The sequence below is a fragment of the Aedes albopictus genome, chromosome 2 (assembly GCF_035046485.1).
Source record: "Aedes albopictus strain Foshan chromosome 2, AalbF5, whole genome shotgun sequence".
NCBI classification, from domain to species: Eukaryota; Metazoa; Arthropoda; class Insecta; order Diptera; family Culicidae; genus Aedes; species Aedes albopictus.
The window spans coordinates 183,628,515-183,639,663 of NC_085137.1; the positions used below are offsets into that span (position 1 = coordinate 183,628,515).

General features: G+C 40.4%; 1 protein-coding gene across 1 annotated transcript; it reads left to right on the plus strand.

Moving 5' to 3' along the window:
• The first annotated feature begins 5,777 nt into the window (after positions 1-5,777).
• LOC134286241 (uncharacterized) lies at positions 5,778-7,014 on the plus strand. The gene has a single exon (XM_062847824.1). It carries the CDS (start codon positions 5,977-5,979, stop codon positions 6,736-6,738), a length of 762 nt encoding a protein of 253 aa, XP_062703808.1. The 5' UTR covers positions 5,778-5,976; the 3' UTR covers positions 6,739-7,014.
• Positions 7,015-11,149: the final 4,135 nt, after the last annotated feature.

The window sequence follows — 11,149 nt, forward strand, 5'->3', positions numbered from 1 at the left end:
AATCCGCATATTGCTTGCTATGCGTACAGCTCTCAGTAGAACCAAATAATGTTAAATATAATACCTAAGTTTCAATCAAATTTCACAAAATCGTAGATAATAAAACTCTTTTTTTTTTTTTGAATAATTAATATACACAACCAAGAGTGAGTTAATGCAAGTACAGGTGAAATTTGTTGTTGTGTTTTGGAGGTTTTGTGAACGTCCTTGAAAACGCCGTGTGTGAGAAAGAGAGAAGGTTTTATAACCAGTTCATTTATTTGGGACTCAATCGCGTTTAACGCTTTGCGGAGCCGAAATTCAGGGTTTGTATGTTGTTTACAAATACATTCTTATACAGGGTGTTTAAAGGTGCGGCACAGTGCGCAAAAAAGTGCTTACCTTGACAGTTGCAAGTTTATGACCTGAATTGCGATGTTTAAATCGAAATTGCAAGAAAACGATAAGAGATAGACGTTTGATGATAAAGAACGAATTGTAGAGTAAAACAGGGGCCACAACTCTGCTAAAGAAAGAGTTTTAATTTTGTTACGCATGTTTCAAAGATAATTGACAAATAGCAGTTTACGCAACAAGGTGCAGAATGACGGTTTTTACAGCACGAGTCGTACATTTATCCGGTCGGCTGTTCGAGTCCGTATGAAGTTGATCATCAATATTAACTTCTTTTTCTCGATCAGCCTAGATAGCTGTGTAGTGTCGGTAGCGATTGTCTCAATTGGCTAAGAATAACACTACGGACCGCCTGTTCCGGTGGTAAGAATCCACCAACAGGTGACCCCTAATTCATGGTGTGATGCGGCTTTATGCTTACCGTGCCTAGGAATGAATGGCTAGGGGGGTCTAATAAAAACCTAACCGCTAACGGAGCCTGTGGAGTACCAGGGCGCCCTCCACAGTATGTAGCCCTTACTGCGCTAACCGGAGCAATGGTGCAGTGGACCTTGTGTTTCTCCGAGACAATCAGCTGCCCTTCTTTAGTCTCACTTGAGGCTAAATAAGGGCGGGATTATGAAGATGTTGTGAATTAGTTTAAATTTTCACCTATATGGTTTCGCATTATGCGATTTACACAGTGTATTCTGTGTATCCTCGCCTTTGGCGTTTTCCAATCGATACCGATTTGGTTTTATTGTTGCTGTTCTTTGTTGTGCTGTTGTTGCGAAGTGTTTAATCTTACCTAGTTTGGGTAGTGGCTACGGTTAAGATAGCTCAGATCAATCTTCAGCATAAAAGAACAGCAACGATCAATCTTTGCAGACTTATGCAAAATGGTACAGCCCAAGTGGCCTTGGTACAAGAACCTTACTTTCGTAAGGGAAATTTCTATCTAGGAAACCTTGTGAACCCGGTGTTTGCCACTTTCAGTAAACATGAAATGGCAAACTAGCGTGTCATGCCTCAAGCCTGTGTGCTTGTCAACAACGCAATCGTTGCTACACTCATCTCTGAACTAACCACCAGAGATGTATGTGCTATCACAATTGATGTATCTGTTGGAAACCACAACAGGAAATACGTCTATTGTTCTGTGTATTTACCGCATGATGAACCATCCCCTACGGATGCTTTCAAACAAGTCATCGCATACTGCACTTCAAAAGGCCTTCCGCTAATTGTTGGCAGTGATGCTAATGCTCACCATATCATCTGGGGCAGCTCAGACACTAACTTGAGAGGCTCCAGTTTGATGGAGTACTTAAGTAGCACAGATCTTGCATTACTTAACATAGGCAACCGCCCAACCTTCATGGTATCTGCTAGAGAGGAAGTGTTAGATATAACGCTTTGCTCTAGCAGAATTAGTCACGAGCTGACCAACTGGCATGTGTCAGATGAAGAACAACAAACTGGGATCTTTATACTGATTTGGTTGCAGCCAAATTTCATGGATATTCACCATCCATTGACACTCCAAGTGATTTAGATGATGCCGTTGATACTACAACGACCTTCATCATGGAAACTTTTGAAGAAGCATGCCCTCTACGGTCTGTGAAGATCACAAGAGGAACCCCTTGGTGGAACTCTGATCTGGCGAAACTCAGGAAACAATGTAGAAAGAGTTGGAACAGACGACGTTCGGCTGGTTCGGAGGCTTTCAGGTCGGCTCGCAAGGCCTACAGGAAAGCTCTCCGGTCTGCTGAACGATCCGACTGGAAAAACCTTTGTACAAATGTTTCCAGCTTGAGTGAAGTCAGTCGGTTAAACAAAATCCTTGCGAAATCTAAGGATTTCCGGGTGAACGAACTCCGTTTGCCAAATGGCGATCTGACTTCCTCTGATGAGGAAGTTCTGGAATGCTTATTCAGCACACACTTCCCTGGATGTGTAGATATTACATCTTCGGATGATCCTGATGTCTTTTCTTGTAGTTATGATTCTTTAGCTTCGGCTCGGAGTATTGTAACTATAGAATCGATTGAGTGGGCTCTTAATAGCTTTGCTCCTTTCAAATCTCCTGGGGCAGATGGGATTTATCCTATTTTGCTTCAGAAGGGATTTGATTATTTCAAACATGTTTTGAAAAAACTACTTGTTTGCAGTTTTGCTACAGGGTATATTCCCAAATCCTGGAGGGATATTACTGTAAAGTTTATTCCGAAAGTGAGTCGTGCGTCGTATGAAGAAGCAAAGAGTTTCAGACCTATCAGTTTGACCTCTTTTCTTCTGAAATGCTTAGAACGCATTGTGGATCATCACATCCGTGATGTTCATCTGGCCAACGTGCCTCTTCATGTGAACCAACATGCCTACCAATCTGGTAAGTCCACTGTGACTCTTTTACACAAGGTTGTTTACGATATCGAGAAAGCATTCGCTCAAAAGCAATCTTGTTTGGGTGTTTTCTTAGATATCGAGGGTGCCTTTGACAACGTGCCTTTCGATGCCATATTGGAAGCCGCACGGAGTCATGGTATATCTCCAATGATTTCCAATTGGATTCACCAAATGCTCAAAAACCGATATCTCTTCTCGACATTGCGTCTAGCAGGGATTAGGAAATTGAGTGTTTGTGGATGCCCCCAAGGGGGAGTCTTATCACCGCTTTTGTGGAATCTCGTAGCAGATACGCTATTGAGGCAACTCAATAATAGCGGTTTTCCTACTTATGGTTTTGCCGACGACTACCTAACATTGTTAGTTGGTATGTGCATCAGCACCCTTTTCGACCTGATGCAAAACGCCCTTCAGGTAGTTGAGGGTTGGTGTCGCCAATATGGCCTTTCGGTTAATCCGAGTAAAACATCTATTGTTCTTTTCACGGAAAGGCGAAACCGTAATGGCGTTCGACCTTTGCGTCTCTTTGATTCTGAAATCGATGTGACTGAACAGGTAAAGTACGTTGGAGTCATTCTTGATTTCAAGCTTTCCTGGACACCTCACATTGAGTTCAGAATCAAGAAAGCTTGTATGGCCTTTGGGCAATGCCGGCGTACTTTGGTAAAACTTGGGGTCTAAAACCCAAGTATATCAAATGGATCTTCACAACTGTGGTTCGGCCAATATTGGCTTATGGATGTCTTGTGTGGTGGCAAAAGGGTGAAGTGAGAACGGTCCAATCAAAATTAGGCCATCTCCAAAGGATGTGCTTAATGGCGATGTCTGGAGCGTTCTCTTCAACTCCTACGGCAGCGCTAGAAGTTCTCTTTGACGTTGCCTCACTACACATTCATCTCAAACAAGAAGCCCTTTCTTGCACTTACCGGTTACGGGTACTCGGTCTACTAGAGGAAACTCCTGTGAACCGCACATCAACACACACCTCGTTGTTTTCACTTTTGGTGAATTGGGGCAAAATTGTTCTTGCTCCAAGTGGTCTTACAATTGCTTGTAATTTTCCGTATAGGACATTTTCCACGAAATTCCCTTCCCGGGAACAGTAGACATCTGGTTATCTGGAAAGAAGTATTTCAGACGGCATCGTATGTTACACTGATGGCTCCCTTCTCGAAGGTCGAGCAGGTGCTGGTGTTTATTCTCGTGAGCTAAAGCTGTATCAGTCTTATTCACTTGGTAGACACTGCACCGTTTTTCAGGCCGAAATCTTTGCTCTTATGTGTGGAGTGCAATCAGCACTTCAGCAGCACGTAATGGGCAAAGTAATATACTTCTGTTCAGATAGCCAGGCTGCTATTAAAGCACTTGCTTCGGCCAACTCCAGGTCGAAGATAGTTATCGCTTGTCGAACTCAAATCGAGGAGCTGAATTCAGCAAACGCTGTTCACCTTGTATGGGTACCTGGCCATTCTTCCATCGCTGGAAATGAATTGGCTGATGAGTTAGCTCGCAATGGAGCATCACATGACTTCATTGGCCCTGAGCCAGCTATTCCGGTATCCAAGTGTTGGGTAAAGCTTCAGATTGACATCTGGGCTGCCACTTAGCACAAACAATACTGGAATAGTTTGGAGTCATGTCGTCAAACCAAATTGTATAGTGCTGAGCCATCTCTACGGGTGGCGAAGTATCTAACTAATCTGTCTAAGCAGAATTGCAGCCAGGGATTGGCGGCATGCACCGTGCGGTGCGAAAAAAGCGTGTGTTTCACACAATCGCAAGTGCTCGTCTCCCGTTTTGCCGAGAGACAAGAGACGTATGAGTGAGAGCTTTCGTAATTGTGCGAGAGACAATCGCAGCACTAGCTCTACGGCGCAGGGAGTAATGCACGGTGCTTGGACTGTGCTTGTCTCCAAACAAAAAAAAAACAATTAATAAATTAATTGAAGAGTTTGTGTTTTCGGCAAAGTTGTTAAGCTTGTCAAGGGCTGACAAGTGATGGGTCGTTTGATTCGAAATTTTTCCAATCATGCGTAGTATCGAGCCAAGCGCAAAGCACGGAGACAAGCACCGAGAGCGTGCATACGACAGAGCGTGAGAGACAGGAGAGCTCCAGCGCGCGGCAAAGTAAGCGAGCAACACACAACCGATTGCGCGTACTCGTCTCCTTCTAGTTTGTTGTGCTGTCTCGTAGCAGAGTGTGCGGCACGCAAAGAGTTTTGAGTCGCACCCTATCCCTGATTGCAGCATGCTGGTCAAAGCATTGACTGGCCACTGCCGACTCAGCTATCACATGGCGAATATTCAGCAAGCTGATTCATTTGCCTGTGATAGCTGTGAATCCGATTATGGAACTTCGTATCATTTGATATGTAACTGTCCAGTTTTCGCGCAACTGCGTTTCCGAGTATTCGGTAAACACTTATTAAGTGAAACTGACTTCAGAAACCTGAATCTTCAGGATATTCTGTTGTTCTTAACCCGCTGTGGTAAAGGGCTATAGGCTCTCTTTCGCTTTATGCGTTATTACAGTGCCCTTTTCAGGGCGCTGTTTGAACCCATTGTGGTACGCTTGTGCGTTAGTACCGTAAACCGGGGTCAAATTGATCAGCGGGGTGAAATTGATCACTCGGGTACTACATTGTAATTTCATACTAGGAACTCTTAAGCGTCGTAATGTACATACAATTTTTACGTCATCTGATTCGTAGATGTCTAGAGATGAGTGTAGACTTTTACTTTCTTAGAAAAAAGTTAGTTTTGCCTTATTTTTTCAAGGAATTTGCAATGTATTTCTCATTTAGCTGAAATCATTGCTACTAAACAATCAATTGCTAATAGGACTTCCCGTAAATTCTCTGTTTTAACATTTTTGTGGAGCCTTGGTTGGGATTTTATGCAGCTAATCAGAACATGAAATAGCTATAAAAAGTTCATTTTATGAAGAAATAGTCATTAATTAGTAGTAGTTAGTAGTAGTAGTTAGTTAGTAGTAGTAGTAGATGTTGTCGTGGCCGGTTGCTATCTTATCCTGCTCATCGAATTGTTGCTATTATGTGTTGATATTGTTTTTAAAATATTCAACTATTTTTGTGGAAACGACATCACTTGTGCTGTACCTGCTTTCTCTATTGATACACTAAATCGATCAACGTGCCTGCTAAAAATAATATAAGAACAGTCATCGAATTCACCATGGATTGCGGAAAGTGCCTACAACTGGTTGAAACGAACGCCCAGCCATTTGTGTATTGCAATGGAATGTGTGGTAGAGTGTTCCATGCTACTTGTGTTGGAGTTGAAATAGACGATCTGCCTGCTGTGTCACCACCAAAGCGAAACAGTTTTTGGCTATGTGATGAGTGCTTCGATGAGTTTCTGCAATGGAGGGAGACGCACAAAAAATCACCACCTCAAATTCAAACCTCTCGTGCGCCTGAATGTGATCTGCACCGTGACGTCGAAGTACTGAAAGCCAAAGTCGAAGCGATAATGACCACCCTTTCTGCGAATATCGCAAGTCCACCAGATAATGCGATACGACACTCTACTCCGGTTTCATCGCTGCAGATAGATTGCGGATCAAGAGAAATTAGCTCTCAATGTGAAACGTCGTCGTCACCTAATCAAACGGAACGGTTTACCAATGCATTGAATGGAGATGACCGAGATGACAGCTTTGCTTTGATGCTGACAAATATTGACTGTAACGTTACTGAGGAGGATGTGCAACAGATGGTTTCTCGATGTTTGGGAGCCCGCTATGCTGAATGCAATAACGTTAGGAAGCTTGTTCCTAGATGGATCGACTGCAGTAACTTGGATTACATTTCCTTCAAAGTTGTATTGAGCCGTAAATGGAAACCTGCCGCCATGACTTCTTCCACCTGGCCAAAAAACGTCAAATTTCGTGAATTTAAAAGAAGGCAAACGACATGGAAACCAAGTGATTTGTAGAACTTTTATGCATAGAATACTGAGTTTGTGTTGACTTTTTGTTGTTTTATTTATATGGTATTTGAAATTGTATGTGGCTTCAAAAGATAGTGTTTATTTGTGATAAATTGTAGTAAACGGTGTTTGAAATGTTGTATGTTATGTTGGATTTGTTAGATATGTTAGATGTTAGATATGTTGTTGTATCAAGTGTTTGAAATGTTGTAAATTGAAACTTTTGTTTAGAATAAGTATATTCAATTAGACATAATAAGTCCGTTGAATTAAATAAAGAATAAAGAATTGTGATAGAAATCACTTATTTCATATGAAATTGCCTACCTTTAGGCGTTAAAGGGGAAATTTCAAAATTTAATTATGCATTTAAAATATTAAATTCACTAGTTGTAAGATTTTAGACACGTTATTCGGTTTTGGAAGAGCAAAATTAAGCGGGGAAGGAAATTTTCCTTTCCAACCGATGCTTAATTGTATACTGATCAATTTCGCCCCAAAGTGGCATTTCCAATATTTTGATATTTGAAGTTATTTAACTTAAAGTTTAAATTTGTTGAACAAAACTCTATCACATGGTTCAATGGAGATCCACAGGGTACTGGTTTTACAGAAATTCTTTTGGCACTATTTGAACAGGCACTGATGTTATCCGCAAAAGTTGTTTTAAAGTGATCAATTTGACCCCGGATTACGGTACCCTCTTCCAGGGTATTTTTCCTATTTCCCTACCTGTCCCTATCCCCATCCAAATCCTTTTTCCTTCCTTTTCCCTCAGGTAGATGATGAAATAGGCTGTTATTTTGGCGATGGCACAAATGTCCCTAATGGAGGATAACGTGCCTCTGGAGCCGGCCTTCTGATACCTGATACCTGCTAAAGAAAGAGTTTTAATTTTGTTACGCATGTTTCAAAGATAATTGACAAATAGTAGTTTACGCAACAAGGTGCAGAATGACGGTTTTTACAGCACGAGTCGTACATTTATCCAACGAGGCTTGCCGAGTTGGATATTTACGACGAGTGCTGGAAAAATCGAGTTCTGCACCGAGTTGCGTACAACGTTTTTTGCAATTTCATAAATTACCCTTGAAGATAGATTTCAACAAAACTTTTTCATCAAACTGCACACTGATGTTCACAGCCAATGTTTGAGAAAATCTGATCATAATTGGTTATACCACAGACAAACATACGTAACACTTGCCAAATTTCCATCGACAACGCTTTTAACGATCAATTTAAATTTTCATAGTTGTGGCTTTCACAACCAGAGGCACGCGCATCGTTTTTCTATGCGTTTGACGCTTCACACTAGCGCCTTCTGTTGACGATATTGCACAACACAGTGATTCGTGCAACTTTTCCACCAGGTGATGGTAGTGTGAACTGGGCGATGGGTTTTCATGAAAATTGTTCAAGGTGTTACGTCTGTTTGTCTGTGGTTATACTGTGCAGTTGTCACTATTTTTCAAAACTGCGTCCAGAAAGCATCAAGAAGTTGACCAAAGCTGAAAATAGTGCTGTAATGGTTCATTACGCAACGCAAATCAGTGCTGTAATGAACCATTCTAGAGCTATTTTTCTCTAGAAAACTTAGTTATTTAACTAAACCAATCGATTCAATGATGCCATTTGATAGAAAACTCAATAATCTTCCGAAACGAGGGCAAAAAATTGCGATAAGTTTGACCATTTTCAAGTTAACGCCAGTAAAGGCAATGAGAGTCAAAAATATGAGAAGTTCAATACCGTATTACCCCGCTAATACGACACCGACTGTTATCGAATAACCGGGGTAAACTTTTAATTCGACAAACTGGTCACCCTACACCACCAAGCTTATTCAAATATGGCAACTCTATTTTTGTTTTTGTTTTGATTTCCGGATTTGTTATGAAACATAATTTCAACAAATATTGCGGTGGCGTGAATGAAAAGCTCGTTCGTTCTACGATTGTTGCCATGCTCAGTTCATTCCGGTTGGTCTCAAGGCGGCATTGGTGTTGAATAGCACCAACTCAGAACTTCCGAAATTAGCGGCTGCAAGAGGAGCTGCTGCGGGTGCGAGTATAAGCGCAATATCAAACTGTTTTGCATTTACAGTGTACATCGCTGTGACATTTAAACACTTTTTAATTCGACATGTGTCGAATAAGCGGGGTACGAATTAAAAAGTGTCGTATTAAAACGTGTCAAACCAGCTGGGTAAGACGGTACCCGAGCAAAGTCTGATAGCAAATCGAAAACTAATTTTGATGTTGTGATATTGCAAATTTTGATAACTCAGGTTGTTGTTGTTTTGGTCGTTTTAACGGTTAAAACATCAAAAATGAGAGCAGAAAAATGTTCCTGTGAAAGCAAATTGAAAACAATTCCTGCTATCGATGATAGCAAATTGATAACTGTTTTTGTTATCAGCGTAAGAAAAATGAAAAATTGTTAAATGTAGAGTTTTTCGATCGATATCAAATCATAGATTGCAATTATATAATCGCACTAATGTTATATCCCTAGAATTACTTTACATAGTTTACTTAAAGATTATAAAACTATTGAAATGCTAAATATTTACTTTAATTTAAAATGACAGCAAACCGAAAGCAAAATTTTAAATCAAATTAAGTAAAGATAAAATGATATCAAAATGTGATATCAATTTGTTGCTGAATACAAATCATGTTTTCGATTTGCTGTAATTTTGTTGTTGGACTTTGCTCGGGTAACTACACTGCAAATTTTGTTTGCTGGTATTCAGCAAACTTTGCAAACTTGCAAACTTTTTTTGTGCTGATTTCATTCAACAATACGAATTTACTGAATATCTGCAATTATTTTTCAGCTTGCTGAATCTCCCAGCAATGTTGACAGTTGATCAGTAACGTTGTGCTGAAATTCAGCAGAAATTTTGCTGAAATTCAGCAATTTATTTTGCTGATTTTTTTTTTTGTGCTGGAAGCGTTTCAAAAAATATGGGCGGTTGAGATTTGCCCATATGCCGTCTCTGAGGAAGTTTCCCATGAGAACGGTTTAGCTGGGACGGAGTCTGGGTAGACCTTTTTGCGAAGTTGAATATCCAGCGATTTAAGTACCGTAATGCGGGGTAACATTGATCAGAAATCTCGATCTTTCATGAACAATTCTATTTTATTGAAAATGAGCATTTTCATAAAAGTTTCGTATATAAAATCTAAAGTGATATTTTATTTCTAGATGGGAATGACAGACTGCCAATAGAAAGCAATAAAGTGGTAGATATGATAATTGGAATGGTTGTTGCGTGGTAGCAGGATCCTGAAATTACTCGGAATATTTTTACGTGAGACGTGATAATTTAGGGAAAAGGAGCAAACATGGAAAGATTCAACCACATCAGGTGAAAATGTGCTGGTCAGAGAGGAAACTATATTTTTCAACTATATCTTCATGCCGAACAACGACATGGCGACCGTGACAGGGCACGAGAAGTGAATTTTCTCAAGAATCTGAAAATTTTGTCCAAACCAAGCCCGAATTACGACATATAGAAACCGTGATAGAGCACAATTAAAGCATTTTTCGGAATGACCCAGAAAATTCTGATTGAAATTGATCGAAGTACCAGGGTTGTCCATTGTTTTCTCAGATACCCTGGAAAACCTCTTAAGCTATGGCATAGCGACTAGAGATGGGCAAAACAGTTCTTTCAAGAGAATCGTTCTCAATTGAACCGTTCTTTAGAAATAACTAGTTCTTGTGAACCGTTCTACCGTTCAGTATTTTTTTCGTTGTTTTGTGATTCTAATGTTGAGTTAGTACTTTGGTAATTGGCCCTACTTGTCAAGTCAAGTTATTTTATGTGTTATTTAGATGATGATAGAAACCATTTTATGTTTTGTAAATCCAACTCCGCAAAAAAAAAAAAAAATTGAGATCTTCTGCATCCTCTCGATATTCCTCTATTGCTGTTTTCCGATCGACTGCATATTATCGGAGAACTGTTTGCGAGTTGACTTTGCAGATCATATACAAATCTCTCAGAAACCAAACTTCGTTTTTTTTAAAAGCTGAATGAACGGTTTAAGGGACCATTAATTTTCCTGTTTTTGAGAGAATGGTGAACTACCGTTCTTTTCAAACGAACGATTGTTCATTCATTCTTTTCTAAGAACTAGTTCTTTCGAACCGTTCGCGAACGGTTCGCCCATCTCTAATAGCGACCGTGACATGTACACTGAACGAAACCCCCCGCCCAAGATCGACTGAGAGGCGATACGATCACGCCCCTTAACGACATTCGGTCGGAAACCGTATGTTCCACCGACCGAATGATGTCATCCTAAAACCGGATGACAGTGATATGAAAATAGAATGTCGACCATATGGTCGAGCATCTTTGTTTTTTAGCGATTGATAACAATAATGTCATCGCCAACTT

Bases quoted from the DNA above. Each gene is read 5' to 3' on its own strand.
- LOC134286241 (XM_062847824.1), top strand. From the start codon at position 5,977: ATGGATTGCGGAAAGTGCCTACAACTGGTTGAAACGAACGCCCAGCCA.